The following is a 17,034-nucleotide window of genomic DNA, read 5'->3' as shown; positions in this document are numbered from 1 at the left end:
GCTTTTTTCTGTGATTCATTGCAGATAAGAGTCCCACAGGCTTTCCTGCTCAGGCTGACTTCGAACTGTGATCCTCAGACCTCAGCCGCCTCAGTAGCTAGGATCACAGGCGTGAGCTACTGGCACTCGGCCTAAGCAATGTACCCTTTACCTGACATGTAACCGTGGCCCCTCTGTACATCACCTTTATAGTAGTAATACAAAACGTTAAAAAAAAAAGATTTTAAAAAACAAAAGTGAGGTGAGATCGTTTCATAAAAAAATACGAGCGCTAAGAAGAAATGGGAAGTGGTGTGATGAGGCTCAGGGAGGCCTGGGAAGCTCAGGCGTGAGGTGCACATCTCCGGTGTTGGGGGGGGGGAGGGAGGGAGAGAGGGAGGGAGGGAGGGAGGGAGGGAGGGAGGGAGGGAGGGAGGGAGTTCTGTGCTAGGTGGCTGGAGGTCCGCCTGGCTGGGCTGGAATCTGGGGGGTGAGTTTCTGGGCGAGGAGATGGCACATGCAAAGGCTCTGGGGCACGATCGAGTTTGGGGCACTGAGGGAACCTGGCCAAGCCCCGGGGCGTCGGGAGGTTGGGGCCTCCATGGGGAAACCCTTCGTTTGCCTTTCTGTCCCAAGAACGGTGGGTGATCCCAACCTGCAGGAAGCAGCTGGGCTCTCTGAGGGCCTGGAAGTGGGGGCTGAGGGAAAGGGGGGGACCTCGGAGGATTCACTCCGGGGGCCGGGATCTCTAGAAAGTAGGGGTCAGGGGGGCTGGGATGGGCAGGCGTGAGCAGCCCTGAAGGCTGGAGGGGGGGCTCGGGTCGCCTCGCTGCGCTGGTCATCGGCTCTGCCCCGGGAGTGTTCTGGAAAGCCCCACGGGAGGCTTGACAAGCGCTTCTGCCGTGAGCTGGTGGAGCGCCTGGGCTGTGGCCCACCGCCCGGGCCCTGCGCCACGCGCCTGTGTGTCCACCGCCCCGCGGGGACTGCTGCCCTGTGAGGTCTAGAAGCTTCTCACGCCCAGCAGTACCTGTGGGAGATGTGTGTCCTCACACACGTGTGTGTGTGTGTGTGTGTGTGTGTTCCTCTTTCCCTCTGCCGGGGCGGGGCTGCCCCTGGGTTCGGGACAGCGTGTGTGTGTGTGTGTGTGTGTGAGTGCGTGTGAGCGTGCGTGTGCCTGTGGGGGGCGGGCACGGTGTCCCAGGAGGACAGAGTTTGCATTGATGGAAAGCCTGCCCCGCGCTCGGGAGCCTCTCGCCCCTGCCCGGCCGCCCAGAGCTCCGCGCCCGCCGCTCGCTCTCGCCACGGCCGGGATGGCGTCCTGCGTGGGCCCGCGCCTGGCGCTGCTGCTGCTGCTCTCGGGGCTCCTGGCCCCCACGGTGCTCACAGGTGAGGGGCGCGGGCCTGGCTGCCCCCCCACCCGCCCCGGCCCCCTCCCCCCCTGACTCCCCGGGCTCGGGTGGGTGCAAGCTGCTCGTGGGCGACGGGGCGGCCTTCTGGAAGGATCTGGGTGGGAGTCCCGCGGGCTTCTGAGGAGGGGGCACCTGGGGACGTGCGAGTCACTTCGGCACCCCCAAGGCAGCTGGCCGCAAGGTTCTGGGGCCCAGGCGGCTGCTGCTGGGGTGGAGGGGAGGGGACCCCGCGGCGGGAGGAGGGCGGAGACGGTCACGCGCGGGCCGTGCTCCCCGAGGACAGCCATCGGCAATGTCAGGGCCGCTCGGGCTCGCCTGGCCTCATCCCGTGTCACTAGAACGTTCTGCGGCTCGTGGCGTGGACTCGGGGGGGTGGGACGCGGTGAGCGCGTGGGCTGGGGGAGAAGAGCCACGCCGCGGGGACACGCGTGACAGCGGTGGCCTTCCTTCCCGGGCTGGCCCACGCCACCCGCCTCTTCCACGGGGAGCCCACAGCCTCGGGGGACCAGACACGGCTCCCACGGCGCGGGGGGGGGAGTGGGGGGACGTGCACCCGCGTCCCCAGCCCCTCCATGGGGCCCAGCGGCCCTGGGGCACGGCCTCCCTCATGGCCGGGGGTTGGGGGGGCTCAGCTTCCTCGAGTTGGCAGTGCCCGCGGCCTTCAGCTGGAGGAAGGGGGGACAGTAAGGAAGAAGGCCCCACCCGCGTGAGTGATCCCCACCCTGTGTGGGTGCTCCCTACCATGTAGATGCTCCCCTCCCGTGTAGGTGCTCCCCACCGTGTAGGTGATCCCCTCCCGCGTGGGTGCTCCCCACCGTGTAGATGCTCCTCCCGCGTGGGTGCTCCCCACCGTGTAGATGCTCCCCTCCCGCGTGGGTGCTCCCCACTGTGTAGATGCTCCCCTCCCGTGTGGGTGCTCCCCACCGTGTAGGTGCTCCCCTCCTGCGTGGGTGTTCCCCACCGTGTAGATGCTCCCCACTGTGTGGGTGCTCCCCTCCCGCGTGGGTGCTCCCCTCCGCCAGCCGCGCGACCGCCACCTCCTGGTGGCTTGTGCCCGCTCCCCGCCGTCTCTGCCCACGCAGGTCAGCCTGTGCATGCATGGCGTGGGGGGGGTGGGGGGGGCTTCACCCTTCCCCACGGGCCACCCAGAGCCTCAGCGGGGTTCAGGCTGCTCTTCTGGCTGTTCTGGAAGGTTCTGAGGAGCAGCCGTAGGTCAGCAGGTCTGAGCAGGCGTGGACAGGCCTGCGGGCCCCTCCCCCGAGCCCGGGCCGGGGTCCCGGCGCTGAGGTGGGGAGGGAGCCGGCCAGGTCGGGCGGGCGGGCGGGCGGGCGGGCGGCCAGGCGGGGATGAAAAGGCTCTTCATGGCCTCACAAAGGCGGTCTGTGAGCGCGGCGCCGGCCCCGGGACCCTGTGGTCAGACCGAGCGTTGCACAAACTTATTTACCAACGGCCAGGCGACCGATGGCGGGGGGGGGGGGGGGGGGGAGTGAGGGGTGCCCGGCCTGTGGCAGTGCCACCGGGCCCCCTCCCCTGCCCTGCCTGCCTCAGCCAGAGTGTGAGGCCCCACAACACTGTCCCTTCTGTCCGGGGGACCTGGGTCTCCTGGTGGCCACCGCCGAGAGGACCTTGGGGTTGTCTGCTGCCTCCCCCTCCCCTCCGCCCTTCATCCTCTCCCTCTTCCGGCCGCCACACCGATGGGTCACTTCTGTTCCTGGCCTGGGGGAGGGGGGGAGGAGGTGGGGGGGGGTGGATGGGTTCCAGCCCCTGAACTTGGTCATCCTTCTTTGGGAGACGTTTAGAGAACACAGCGATGCCAGGCCCGGCCGTGGCTCCTTCCCTGGGGGCTTGGCCGCAGATGCCACCCAGGCTGGCTGGGCCTGGCTCCCGGGAGCGCCGGGCACCTCCCTGGACAAGTGCCCGGCGCGGGGGGGGGGGGGGGGGTGAGCTCCGGCGGCCAGTGCTGGGACGGGGAGATGCCTGCGTGCCCTGTCTCGGGTGAAGGGGCAGCCGGCGGGGGGCCTGTGGCGTGTCCATTTCTCAGGACAGGGACTCTGCAAACTCTCAGGCCTGCCAAGGCGGGTGGGCACGCCAGGCCTTTGCTCTGCTTCGTTCTGGGAGCCTGAGACTAGTTTGGTGCTGGGCTCTCCCATTGGGGGGCTGGAGGACGGGCGCCTCCAAGGGGCTCATGTCCCCACTCCTCCTTGGGTGGGAAGCCAGACCAACTGATCCCAGAAAATCCCGGTCCTGAAACAGGGAAGACACCACAAGGAGATGAGATAAACATATTGGGGGGCTGGGGGGGAGGGGGCTCTGACCAAGGCTGGGGCTTCTCCTCTGAAAAGGGGTTCTGGTTTGGGCAAGCCCTGGGGAACAGGGCAGTGGTTCCTGGCTGCGATCGGAGCCTTGGAGGACCTGGGCCAGGGCCATGGTAACCTTTTTGGAGTGAAAAGATTTTAAGTAAACACAAACGTTACAAAACACAGCCTGGCCTCCGTGTCAGCAGCGCCTGTCATCCGTGCGCCTGTCGGGAGGCTGAGCTCTGAGCATGGGGCAGTTCAAAGCCTGCCCAGGCGGGGAAAGGCTGTGAGACTCTTAGCTCCCACTATCCACCGTAGGAAGCGCGCCCCGAGCGGGTCTGCGGCTCCAGTGGTGGAGTGCTAGCCCTCGGGGAAACGGGGGCAGCGTCCCGGCCTTGAGTTCAAGTCCCAGGACCAGCAAAAAAAAAACAACAACAAGAAATCCCTCCAAACCTGAGCTCTAGACCTCACGATTTCCAACGTTTGGCCCCATCCCGGGGCCCCAAATGCCCAACCAAGGACCTCAAGGTTGCAGCCCCCCACCCCGTCTTCGCTTGGCCCCGGCGCCCCCAACTCCTTCCTCCTCCCCTTGGTCTTTCAGCCGAGGGTCCGCAGGCGCCCGAGCCCACCCTGTGGAACGAGCCCGCCGACCTGCCGTCGGGAGACGGCCCCGTGGAGAGCACGAGCCCCGCCCAGGAGCCCGCGGGCCCCGGCCAGCCCACGCCCACCCTCGAGCCTGGGCCCGAGGACAGCACGGCGCGCGAGCCGCTGGACCCGGGCAGCGGTACGCGGGGGCGGGGTGGGGACGGCCGCGGGGGCGGGGGGGGGGACGGCCGCGGGGGCGGGGTGGGGGGCGCGCCCGGGACCCCGGGGTGACGCGGCCTTCTGTTCCCCCCCACCCCCCCCCCGCAGGCTCGCTGGGGCCCGGCGCCATCGCGGCCGTCGTGATCGCCGCCCTGCTGGCCACCTGCGTGGTGCTGGCGCTCGTCGTGGTCGCGCTGAGAAAGTTTTCCGCTTCCTGAAGCCAATAAAGGAGCCGCGTCCGCCCCGGCGCGACTGGCTGCGCCGCCCGTGTCCGCGTGCGTGCGTGCGTGCGTGAGTGCGTCCGTGTGTGTGCGCGCGCACGCTCAGGTGCGTCGGCGGTGGCCGGTCGGAGCCCCGTGCATGGGGAAGACCTGAGCGGCTGCACCGCCGGTGCTGGGCCGGGAAGGGTGGGCGGGGCGGGAAGGGGCGGGGCCTAGAAGGTGTGGGCGGGGCGGGGCCGGGAAGGGATGGGCGGGACGGGGGCGGGGCTTGGACGGGGCGGGGCCTGGAAGGGTGGGATTTGGATGGGGCGGGGCCTGCAATGGATGGGGCGGGACTTGGACTGGGTGGGCGGATCCTGTGAGGGGTGGGGCGGGTTGGGACGGGGGCGGGGCGTGGAAGGGGCGGGGCTTGGGGCTGGGAGGGGCGGGGCCGGGGCGCACGGGGCTACCTGTGCTAGCAGCGCGTGCACTGAGAGTCCTGGCCTCGTGCGTGCGGGGCTGCGCTGCGCTTCCCGCGCTCTTCCCACGGTGCGGTCCTCACCGCCCGCAGGCCCGACGCCCCCTGTCCACCCCGGCTGGGTGGAGGAGACGACCTCCAGACCCCCGAGGAGGGAGGCAGGGCTGCCGCGGGCCAGGCCGCTGGGAGACGGAGGGGGGGCGGCGGTGCCTCCCCCGCACCCCCCCCCCAAGTCCAGTGCGAGTCCCAGAGCCAGGGCTGAGGAAGTCTCAGTCCGTCCCTCCACCCCCATCGCCTGCCCACCTCCGTGCTCTCCCCCCTCCGTGCCATCGCCCGCCCCCCCCCGTGCTCTCGCCCCATGCCCTCCCCCCCTCCCCCGTGCCCTCGGCGGCCCGTCCCGCCGGGCGCCCTTGGGGGAGCGGGCTTGGATAATTCGGGACGCGTTAATGGAAGCAGAACGCCTCCCCAGAGCTCTTGGGGGCGCAGTCTGGGCCCGGGTTAGAGCGCATGGAAGACGCCAGGCTGGGGTGCCGGGAACCCCGCCCCCCCCCCTTTGCTTTTAACCATTTCCCACAGCCACCTTGGCCGCTTGGGCTGCCCGGAGCCCCACTGGGGACTGGGGACTGTTGACACCTGGGTCCCTGCCCACCCCCCCCCCCCGGGGCCCGCCGTCGCCCCTCGCGCCCGGGCGCAGCGCGCCTGCGTGGGTTTATTTCATGTTCCCTCGCCTCAGAGAGCAACGGAGCGCGCTGCGCAGCCTTGGCTGGGGGCTGGGCACCCCCGATCGGCTCCCCAGCCCGCCGCGGAGCTGCGGGGGCCGGGCCTGCGGGCTCGAGGTGGCCCGGGCCAGAGCGCGGAAGGCGGGAGAGGCGGCCGCGCCGGCGGCCCGGGGCCCACGGACAGCCTGGTGCCCGGCGGCCTTGCCCACCTCTCCTCGCTCCCACAGCAGCAGAGGGGCCTCGAGCCTCACACCGCCCCCACGAGGCCACGCACGGAGGCCCGCGGGGGCCGAGCCTGCGCCTCCTGCTGCCCCCCCCCACCAAGGCGACCCTCCCTCCCGGCCCACAAGCCAGCGCCACGTTCCCGGGCAATAAAGGACGGACCTGCGCGACTCGTATACAGGATGCTTCTTTTAATGCAGCCAAAAAATGCGATGTGCTTTTCTGAGAACCATAACCGCACAGGATGCAGTGCCCGATACATTCCGTGAAGCACTGCCCACGAGGGGCTGCCCGCGGGGCTGGAACACGCGGGGGCGGGGGGAGCTCCAGCCGCTGGGGCGCCGCGGGGGGCAGAGGCGCGGGGAGGGGCCGAGGGGCTCCGCGCTCCCCTGGGGGAGAGGGGGACGTGCAGGCCTGTGGTCACCTTCTGCTCGCCCCTGCGGGGGCCCCCGGGCCTCGGGGTCACCTTCTCTCCAGGCGGGAGGGGGTGGAGGGGGGAACCACACGGTCCGTTCGCTTCCGCCCGGCTCCGGTGCACAAGCGCGCAAGAGCAAGCCAGGGCCCAGACCCCGGCGCGGGAGCACTGGGCACGGGGTGCGGCGAGAGTGGGGGCCCCCGCCCGCCCCCCAGCTCTGCGCCCCTCCTCCCGGCCCACAGCCCAGCCCTAGGCCAGCGCCCGGCCCTGGGGTCATTGCCGGTTCCTGCTGCCCAGCTTCCGGCGGTCCTTGTTCTGGCTGCGCTGAGGGTCTTCCATCTTGTGGACCCGGAAACATTCCTTGAGGTTCTGGGAGCGGATCTTGGGGTTCAGGATCTCCTCCGTCATGGAGCTGGGGAACCAGCCTCTCTCCTGGTCATGCAGGCGCTCGCCAAAGATCCAACCTGCGAAGAGGAAGCGGGGTCATGGGGTGGGCTGGGGCCTCCCTCACCCCCAGGACTCCGGGAAAGGGCGTGGGGGGCAAAGCTCAGCACAGCTCTCCTCGCACCGGGCCTGCATGGGCCCCGTGCAGCACCTCCCACAAGCGGGGGTGCAGGCTCTGCTGCCAGGTTCACCCTGAGTCCTCCTGGGCAACCCCTGCCCCAGGAACCCCCCAAAGATCTCCCCCAAAGGAGGCCCCGGGCCACCAACGTCCTGGTCCTCTTTTCTGCCTTGCTCTCTACTCCTTCCTCCCTAGAGAGGGTGTGTGTGTGTGTGTGTGTGTGTGTGTGTGTGTGTGTGTGTGTGTGTGTGTGTGCCAGCACTGGGAACTGAACTCTGGGGACCCTTGCCATGGCTGGCGCTCTACCATTTGAACCACACCTTCACGTCCGGCTTTTTGCTGGTGAATTGGCAAGTCGAGCAGATTTCCCCCTTCCTCAGTTGCCAGGACTAGAGCAGTGAGGTGGGGAGCAAATGTCCCCACCCAGGCTGAGGAGGCTGCAGATGCGGGCACCGCACCCCATGCATTCGGGAGAGGTGCTGGGCTGTGTGCTCTGCGGGGCACGGAGAGGGGCAGGAGACCCTAGAACTTGGGGAACAGGGCCCCCGAGGGACTCCGTGGAGGGGCCTCCATGGCCCAGATGGAAGGGAAAGCTTCCATACAGTTGGATCCAGAGCAATTCATGTGCAAAGGGGAGCATGATTCTAAGAAAGAAAGTGGGGGTGGCGGGCTGGGAGAACAAAGGGAGGGGGGACATTGTCCAAAAAGATAGGACTTCTTACCTGGCTTAAGTAACTGAAAACCCTTTGCACATCATCTTTATAATAACAATTTCAAAAAGAAATTTTTTTAAGAAGGAAAAGGGGAGCCAAGTACTAGTAGCTCAGGCCTGTACTTCTAGCTACTCAGGAGGCTGAGAGCAGAAGAATCATGGTTCAAGGCAGCATGGTCTGCGCCCCGCCACCCCTGGGCCTCACCGTCCTCCGTCTTTTCTAGGATGTTCAGGATGTCGGCCAGCTCCAGCGTCAGCTCGTCGGGCTGCTGGGCCACGTACGGGTGCACGCACTGCACCTGCGGGCAGTCTGGGGGCGGAGAGCGGGGTGACCTGCTGGGCGCGCCCCGCCCTGCGCCGGGCGGCTGGGCCGCAAAGGGAGGAAGGGCGGGGCTGGGGAAAGAGGGGCCGGCGGGGGGCGGGGCCGGAGAGGGCGGGGCCTGGGAGGGGGCGGGGCCGGGGAAAACAGAGCTGGGGAGGGCGGGGCTTGGGAGAGCTGAGGGCCGGGCTGAGGAAAGAGGGGCCGGTGGGGGCGGGGCCCGTGAGGGGGCGGGGCCGGGGAGGGCAGATCTGAGGGGGCGGGGCCGGGGAGGGGTGGGCGGAGCCGGGGCTCCTGGGAAGGAGGACCCCTGCGTGGTGCGCGGAGCCCTCCCCCCTTCCCCCGTACACGGGCCCCGCGAGTATTTGGGGTGAGGAGGAGCAGGCCTAGCCGGGGCCGCAGCTCTGTTTGGCAGGCCGGCAGGACCGGGGCCCCTGGGTCCTGACATGACTTCCAGATAATGGCACCTCCCCCTCCACAGCCCTCCCCCCCCCCCCCCCCCCCGCAAACACAAGTTGGAGCCCAGATGCTGCGGGCGGGCGTGCTGCGGTCCCTCCGGCTGGCACCTTCCTTGCTGGCCCCGCCCCGGCGCCCCGCCCACTGCCAGGCAGGGCTGGCAGAGGCGCCGCACTCACCCAGCAGCCGGGAAGTGAAGGAGACGAACTTGGTCCTCCGGTTGGGGGCCAGCGAGGTCATCCATCGCTTCATTTCACTCCTGGAATGGGGGAGGGGGGCCCCACCTCAGCGCCCAGCACAGACCCCGGCCCCCCAGACGGCGCTGGGGCACCCGGGAATGTCCCACTCTCCCAGCCTACCTCGTCCCGTGTGGGAGGGAGGGAGGGAGGGAGGGAGGGGACCTGGGGGGGGGGGGACTGGCCAGACGTCCCTGTGTGCAGACCGGGCCTGCTTATTAGGTGGGGCGGGCCGGCTGCAGGCCTGGCCTGCTGGGAAGGTGACCGGAAGCGCGGTGGGCAGCGGGCACTCACTGCGAGGAGGCCTTCAGCATGTAGGTGGCCTCCCTGTCGTCCGCGTTCTCCAGCAGCCGCAGGATGAACACGTTGGCCAGGGTCTGGCCCTGGTCCTCCAGCTCCTCCACGCGCAGCAGGCCCCGAGGGGCAGAGTCAAACACCTGGAACTTGTCCCTGGGGGCCCGATGGTCCCTGATGAGTTCACTGGCTGCGGGGCAGGCCTGGCCGCCCGCCCCAGCCACGACTCACCGGCTCTGGAACCCCCCCTCAGCCCCATGCCCAGCCCACCCCCATGGTCTGGAGGGGGTGCCCACTCTCCACCTCCCTACCAACGAATCCTCAAGTCACAGGAGGGGAAACTGAGGCTCAGGAAGGTTCCAGAAAGGCTCAAGGCCGGACAAGAGCCAGAGGAGAACTTTGAACCTGACTCCAAAGCATGAGCGCTTTCAGCTAGCCTGGCCTCTCCCTTCCCCCTTCCCCTCCCACCACGGTCAGCCCGGCCCCTGGCTTGTCTCCCCCCCCTCGCCCGCCCCCGCCATGGTCAAGGCCCACGCGCTCACCCGGGGATCTGCCGGCAGATGACCAGCAGGTCGTTGAAGAGGAACAGGTAAATCTCGCGGAAGAGCTTCTTGGTTCGAAGGGTGCGCGAGGTCTTGGGGCCCGACATCTGCTGCAGCTCGCCCTGCTTCAGCAGCCAGCGCGAGTGCGAGATGATGGGCACCGACTGCGGGGGGGGGGGGGGGGGAGGGGGAGGGTGGTGTCAGGTGGACGTCGGGTGGGCACCCTCGCTTGCCAAGCTCCCGGAGCCATGGCTGGCTGGATGGCACTCGAGTGACAGCATGTGGTGGTGGTGGGGGGGGGGGGGCCCTGGGCTCCCGGACACGCCGCTGTGTGTGGGAGTTGTTATGCGAGCACCAGCGCCCCTGCATGTTGTGCACCGTGCATGCGTGTGTGTGCACACATGCTTCTGTGGCTGCACACCCGTGTGTCCGAATTGCGTGCATGTAGTCACATGTGAGCTTCTGAGCTGTGTGTGTGTGTGTGTGTGTGTGGCCATGGGGGGGGGTCCCCAGGGCGATGGGCTGAGATCGGCCACTAGAGGGCGCTCTGCCCGACCGTGTGGCTGGGGTGGAGCTGCACGCCAAGAAAGCTCAGCATCCACACTCAGTGGCACCGACAGACTCTTAGACTCCAGGGGCTCCACAATGCCCGGAGGCTTGTGTAAAGTTTGGGGAGACGGCTGACAACTTGAGACTCCCCCAGGACAGTCCCTGTCACTCTCCACAGAGGCTCATGCTTCAGGTCCACAGGCACGTACTGAGCTGGCGGCTCAGGCCCGGGAGAGGGGGCGCAGACTCCCCCCACCCCCCGACCCCCGTGCCTCTGGAGGAGGCCAGGCACGGTCCCCCGGGCTCGGGCCGACGCAGCTCTCCCAGGCTCACCTTGATCTTAAACTCCATCTTCTTCTGAATGCTGATCATCTGCTCTGTGCGGCTCATCTTCCTGACGCCCTCATTGCAGGCCTTCACCACCTGAGGGAGGGAGGGAGGGAGGGAGAGAAGGAGGGGTGTCAGCCCAGCCCGCCTGGCAGTCCCGACATCAGTGACCAGGCACTGTCTCTGAGGCACTAGTTCCAGGTGGGCTGGAGCCCCTTCTTCTGCAAGGGGGGGGGGGCGCTCAGAGACGCCACTCTCCTGAGAGGCAACCTGGGAGGAGGCCTTGTGACTCTGACTTCGCGCCAGCCGCAGGCCCCGGGCGGCTCCGTGTTCAGGACTGGGCGGGGCCCTCTCTCCCGAAGGTGCCAGGCTCCAGGCTCCCACGACTCTCGGGAGCCGCCCTCACCAGTGCACCGGCGCCGGGATCGTGGTGGCGGTGTGGCCGGCCGAGGGCCATGGGGGTGGAGAGGGAAATGGCTGCTTATTTCCCGCGCGGGGTGGCTTTGGACACTGAGCTCGGGATGGCGCAGCAGACTCGTTCCGGCACGGCGCCGGAGCACCGGCGCTCAGCTGCGGCTTTGGGCAGCGCCTGGGCCCAGGACAAGACATCCAGACCCCGGCTAGAGGGCCAGCCATGCTGGAAGCTTCCAGGAGGCAAGGCCTGGGGCTCAGGCTGGAGGGGGCGGCGAACACACGGAGGAGAGAGGGGGCGGGGGGGGGGGGAGGGCCGTGGGGGTAGCGAACACACTGACGGCGCTGGCTGGGACGCACAGCAGGAGGAAGCCACTCACCATTTCCAGCTCCCTGTGTGCATCCAGGGCGGTACACTCACGCTCAGATCTCTCTTCCACCCTCTTCAGAATGTTCTAGGCACACGGAGAGGCACTATTACTTCCCGTCATGTCTGGCCCCCTTGGCAGAGCATGCCCCCTGCCTGTACTGTGGCACACTACATAGAGCCTCCGTCTGGTGGACAGGGGTGGGCCCTCCGTCAGGCTTGGGGGGGAGGGGGGAGGGGGGGCGGGAAGCCCTGTCCCCAGACCTTGCCAGGCGCAATGGAGGGCGGTGCATTCTCTTGTGCCTCAAGCCGGGGCCGCGTCTAAGTCCGGGAGAGGACCGGTGTGGCCCCCAAGGGATGCTAGAGGCTTCCAGGACCACCCTCCCCTGGGATGGGCATTGGCGGCCCAGTCACAGTGGTTCCGAGGCTTTGTTTGACCTTGACCCTATCAACCAGTGCCTTTTCTCTCACGACTGTAGGGAGATTCTGGCTGGCACCCCTCCTCTGTCCTCTAAGAAGGCGGGGAGGGTGTCTCAGCACCCCCACTGCTCCAGTTGCCCCCCCCCCCTTGTGGGTGGTGCCCGCTCTCCTAGGGGAGCCTGGCCTCTGGGCCTGGGCACTGACCCTGAGCTCTTCAGCTCAAGCCTGGTGCTCCACCATGTCGAGCCACAGCGCCACTTCCTGTTTGCTGGTGATTCCCTGGAGATAAGAGTCTCAAGGACTCTCCCTGCCCAGGCTGGCTTTGAACCACGATCCTCAGATCTCAGCCTCCTGAGTAGCTAGGATGACAGGCGTGAACCACCGACACCCAGCTAGCCCGCTCTTCTCTTGTCTGCCGGTGGCCCGTTCAGACAGCCACCCGTCTGGAAGTGCCAGTTAACTTTGGAGGTGGCATCTTGAGGACTTTCTTACCTGAGCTAGCTTCAAACCACAAACCTCTGGCTCTAAGCTTCCGGGTAGCTGGGGTTACAGGCGTGAGCCACCAGCATGGGGTTGTTTTAGGTTTTTTAGGTCACACATATCCTGCCGGGGTCTGCCGTAGGTTTGCTTTGACCCTGTGACCTCTCGCCATCCCGGCGATGGACTTATTCCCAAACCCACTGCCTTGATCTGGAACTCCTGAGCCCTTCTTCCCAGCCTGGCCTCGCGTCCCCCCACCCTGCTAGCTGTCCTTTGGTTTGGGCCGCTGGCCAGGAGACACGTGTCTTCATATACAGGCTCTGTGGCTGTGGTTCTCTCTGCCCTCCCTCCTGTCCTCCGTCCCCTCCCCACCCCTTCCCCCTTCTGTGTCCTCATGGCTGGTCCAGGCTTAGCCTTGCTCCTGTTCTCTTCTTCCGTGGTGGCCTCTTCTGCTAAGTGCCACCCAGATTCGGACGGAGAGCTCCAGCCTGACCTCTCCCTTGAACCTGAACTTGAATACTCAGCTGGCCGCAGATACACAGCACCCCCACGTCCACACTGGACCCCAGATCCCACACCTCCCCAGTGTCTTCCCATGGCGAGTGACCACAGTGTCAGACACTGAGGCTACACGCGGAGGAGGTACTCTTGGGTCTCCGTCCTTCCTCTTAGCAAGCCACCCGAGTCCCCGCACTGATTTTCCTCTCCGAGGTGCCTCCCCCTCCACCCGCCCCTTTCCAGCCTTAACTCTCTGCAGTAGCCCCAGAGCCCTGACGGATGTCAATCAGATCACAGTGACTCCGGTCTACACGGCTGCGTTAACTCCCGAGCGCACTGCAGCTCCGCTGACCATGCATCTTGCTGCCCAGGGCCTTGCTACTTAGCTCCTTCAACACAGACGGTCAACCAGCTGGCTCTTCCAAGCTAAGTCTTAGTTTCACTGTCACTGTTGCATGACTTGAAGGAGCCAAGAGAGCTTGGCCTACAACCACCTCCTGGGGTGTGTGTGTGTGTGTGTGTGTGTGTGTGTGTGTGTGTCCCCTCTGCAGTGTGATTCCTGCAACAGAGGCTGAGCCCCTGCTGCTCAAAATGCTTGGAAGACCACAGGAGCTTCACCAGTGTTTGCTGACCAGTGGACTTCCGGGGAACAGTCTGCTGCAAAGGTTCATGGGAAAAACCAGACCCGGCATGCACGCTTGCGGTACCTGGACCAGGAGCTTGAGGCGCGTGATTCTCTGGAAAGGCAGGATGAGGAAGGAGGAGAAGGGCAGGCCTCTGCACTTGGGGTCGAGTTCAAGCTGTGCAATCAGCTCCCGAAAGGCTGCCTTCTCCTGGCTGAGGAGGACACCACACGGGGGGTGGGGGGGGCTCTGAGCTCTGTGCCTGAGGGCGTGAGGAGGAGGCGCTTCCCCCCCCCCCCCCCCCCCGCACCGGCCTCCGGGGGACCAGACTCCCCACGAGAGCTCGGTGTAGGGTGTGGGAAGGCCAGGGCCCCCTGTGTGGCCGGGTCTCTGAGTCAGGCACACAATTAGGTGATGTCACCAGCACGAAGCTGTGGCAAGGTGAGAGCTGGGGACAGGCCGCAGGCTCCAGGGGCCTGCCCGCCGGGGGGTGGGGGGGCGGCTGGAGCTATTTCCGGCGGGAGGGCCCCCCCCCGCGGCGGGAGGGGCGCCGAGCCGATCCCCTGCATCCAGAGCTGGCCAGGACAGCCGCTGGTACCTGGGGCTCCAGCCAGGCCGCCCCCTCTCTCACGGCTCATCTGGTGACCAGCCAGCCACCTTGGGGTTCTTCGGGGCTGTCCCGGGCCTCCCTCGGGACTGAGTTTCTTCATTTGAGCAACTAACTGTCTACCCGGCTGCCAACTGTGACCTTGGGACAGCTCCGCACAGTGGCCGCTGTCACGCGCTGTCACGCGCTGGCCGGCGCTCTCACGCGTGTGCGGATTCCCGTCCTATACACCCCGGACCTGGCCTTTGCGCCGGGGACCTGCCCTGCCAGAGGCCACCCGGCCTCCGTGGGCCCCGGGCTGCACGCCGGTTCCACTAGTGACGTGGGAAATGACCACTTGGGGAGCCCCACGGCTAAGCCCTGGCCGCTCACCACGGCGCCCAACGCGAGGAATTCAAGAGACAAGGTGACCCCCAAACGACCTTGCCAACCAAAACCCCAAAGAAGGGGCAGATGAGCGATCAGCTCGAGGCCACTGCGAGATGAGCAGCGAACGCCCCTTCCTCGCCCCCACCGCTCACCCCAAACCACCTGCCTGCTGTCCTGGGCCCCCGCCCTCTCTCTGTCCCACAGAGCCCCGCTGGCTGCGGGGGACACAGGTTTGGGGTGCCAGGGCTGACTCTCCCGAGGTCCAAGTTCTCTAGGGAGGCCCAAATACCCGGGGGGGGGGGGTTGGGAAACACGCCTGGTGGGGATACGGTCCCCGGGAACGCGGAGGCGCCCCCCGCCCCCCGCGGGCACTCACAGGAGCTGCTTGTACGTCCTCTCCTGGTAGGTCTGGTTGCTGACGTAGGTGATGTAGACGGAGAAGTGGTCGGCCGCGTAGCGGTGCACGATGTCGCACACGTCCGAGAGGACGATGTTCTCCTCCATGCGGTGCTCCAGCTCCAGCAGGAACCTGCCAGGGGTCGGCAGTGACCCCCCCCGCCGCGGTGAACCGGCACGCCAAGGAGAGGGGCCCCCTCGGGGATCCCGGTGTGGCTTGGGTGGGCTGCCCTCAGAGGGGGTGTCCGTGTGGAGGGGAATCCCAGGAACTACATGATGGCAAGGGCACCCCCCCCCACGGGGGGGAGGGGAGGGGCTGCCTCTACTACCTGAGCAGAACAGGCCGGCCCCCCCACTCCCGCGGGGCTGGTACCCCCCCACTCGGCCGGCGGCAGGGACGTGCCAAGCCGGCTTGTGCTAACACCGACTGGGGTTCGTTTCTTCTCCCAGAGTCTCAGTGAATGACGTCTCTCTTTTCTTCTCCACCTGGGCTCACCCCTTCTTTCCCGTATCCCCTCCCACCCCTGGCCAACCAGGAGGGGAGGGTCGGAGGCAGAACACGCTCTCGGCACCCGCACTGGGTCCCAGCCCTCCGCACCCCGAGCCTGGGCCTTGGGGCTGCAGGATGACCCCCCCCCCGGGCCCTGCCACAGCCCCTGTGCGGGGCGGACAGGCCGAGCCGCACTGCGTGGGAGACCCCGGCTTGCTCCGACTAGGGCGGGGGGGGGGTCCTGTAGCTCGCAGCTGCTGATGGGAAGGGGCGCAGCGGCCCCTGGACGCCCCGCTGGAGGGGAGGGCGGGTCCTTGGGGGGGACTGTATTTTATCGCGGGGGAACCCCATGGACCCGTGCTGGCGGGAGGAAGGCTCACCGCTCGCTGACGGCCATGACGTCCAGGACGTTGGAGAAGAGGATGTGGGCCTCGGACGGGTGCAGGATCCGCTTCAGCCGCTCGTTCTCCATGAAGTGGGGACACCAGCAGGTTCAGGCTCTTGTAGTAGGACGCCTCGGAGGTGACGAGCTCGAACATGGCCTGCGTGGCGGAGAGAGGGGCCCCCCACCCCCGCCCCGTGTGAGGGGACCGTGCCGCTCCCTCGGGAAGCTCCCCGGGGGACAGAGCCGGGCGGAGACAGACGGACGCGGCGGGAAGGCGGGACAGACAGACGGAGCCCCGCTTCTCCACACCTAGAGGAACACCTGAAAGGCACCAGGCCGCAGGGAGCAAGAGTAGGTTGTGCAGTAACGTTTACTCTTTTTTCCTTTTTTTGCCAGTGCTGGGGCTTTGAACTCTGGGCCTGGATGTTGTCTTTGGGCTTTTTGTGCTCAAGGCGGGCGCTCTACCGCTTGAGCCACAGCGCCACTTCCAGCTTTTTTTATTTTGCAGTTTGGTGGAGATAAGAGTCTCGCGGACTTTCCTGCCTGGGCTGGCTTTGAACCTCCATCTTCAGATCTCCACCTTCTGAGTAGCTAGGATGACAGGCAGGAGCCACGGGCGCCTCACTACTCCTTTCTTTAGATCCTTTGATTTGAACGTTTAAAAACGAGCCTGTATTATTCCTTTTAGGGTTTGGTTGTTGTTTGTTTTTTTTTTTTAAATCATCAAGAGAGCAGTTTTCATTTTGCAAAAGAAAAATAAACCACTCCTGATCTACGGAGTGTATTTTTCAAGGTACCTTTCTTCCGTCCAGGCCATTCCTTGTTTCCCGGAGCCACAAACACAATAAAACAAACCCAGCTCTCTTCTCTCAGGCGTGTGGGCAAAGCCCGGGCCTGGGTCCTGGCTCAGGTGAGCCTCCTCCGCTCCCAGCCACCCCCTCCCGAGAGCAGCCCGCCTTCCCCTCTCCGCGAGACCTACGACCTGGCTCTGCCCAGGACCGGGAGTGTGGCCTTGTGTACAGAGAGATGATAGGGATGTAGAGGAGATGGGGCACAGATACAGGTAAGATGGTGGCCGGGGTAAGCGTCACCCGGCCACACACCAAGGACCTCTAGGAGCCCCCGGAAACTGGCAGGGGCAAGGAGGGGTCCCCCCCGAAGCCGCAGGAGGGAATGGCCTCTGACCCCTGAACCTGTGTGGGAGTGAGAGTCTGTCACCCTAGGGCACCCCGTGTGTGGTGATTAATCACAGAAGCCCTCAGCCACCAACCCAGCCAGACAGAGGAGGGACGGAGGTCAGCGCCATGGGGAGCCTGCTCCTGCTTCTCCCCTGGGGTCTGGACTCGGCGGGTGTTGTCCCTAGGGACCAGAGGGACAGCCATTGCCTCAGTGAATCCTCAAAGGCCCCCGGGGAGAATGAACCTAAGCTCCTATTTCACCAAAAAGACACGGGACCCCAGAGGTGAAG

General features: G+C 66.4%; 2 protein-coding genes across 2 annotated transcripts in view; one reads left to right on the top strand and one right to left on the bottom strand.

The window, feature by feature from the left end:
- The first annotated feature begins 1,289 nt into the window (after nucleotides 1-1,289).
- Nucleotides 1,290-4,707, top strand: Snorc (secondary ossification center associated regulator of chondrocyte maturation). The gene is made up of 3 exons (XM_048344144.1): nucleotides 1,290-1,365; nucleotides 4,287-4,469; nucleotides 4,598-4,707. The coding sequence occupies exons 1-3, from the start codon at nucleotides 1,290-1,292 to the stop codon at nucleotides 4,705-4,707; spliced, it is 369 nt and encodes a 122-aa protein (XP_048200101.1).
- A 2,028-nt stretch (nucleotides 4,708-6,735) lies between these two features.
- The window catches only part of Ngef (neuronal guanine nucleotide exchange factor), a 55,566-nt gene continuing 45,267 nt past the window's right edge, over nucleotides 6,736-17,034 (bottom strand). The window contains 11 exon segments of the mRNA XM_048344480.1: nucleotides 6,736-6,987; nucleotides 8,003-8,107; nucleotides 8,752-8,831; nucleotides 9,103-9,258; nucleotides 9,645-9,808; nucleotides 10,527-10,616; nucleotides 11,312-11,386; nucleotides 13,404-13,533; nucleotides 14,672-14,824; nucleotides 15,562-15,659; nucleotides 15,661-15,723. Of these exon segments, the coding sequence (XP_048200437.1) occupies nucleotides 6,797-6,987; nucleotides 8,003-8,107; nucleotides 8,752-8,831; nucleotides 9,103-9,258; nucleotides 9,645-9,808; nucleotides 10,527-10,616; nucleotides 11,312-11,386; nucleotides 13,404-13,533; nucleotides 14,672-14,824; nucleotides 15,562-15,659; nucleotides 15,661-15,723 (1,305 nt within the window). The 3' untranslated portion in view covers nucleotides 6,736-6,796.

The sequence above is a fragment of the Perognathus longimembris genome, chromosome 4 (assembly GCF_023159225.1).
Source record: "Perognathus longimembris pacificus isolate PPM17 chromosome 4, ASM2315922v1, whole genome shotgun sequence".
NCBI classification, from domain to species: Eukaryota; Metazoa; Chordata; class Mammalia; order Rodentia; family Heteromyidae; genus Perognathus; species Perognathus longimembris.
The sequence above is the reverse complement of the archived record's forward strand: the minus strand, read 5'-3'. Positions and strand labels throughout refer to the sequence as shown.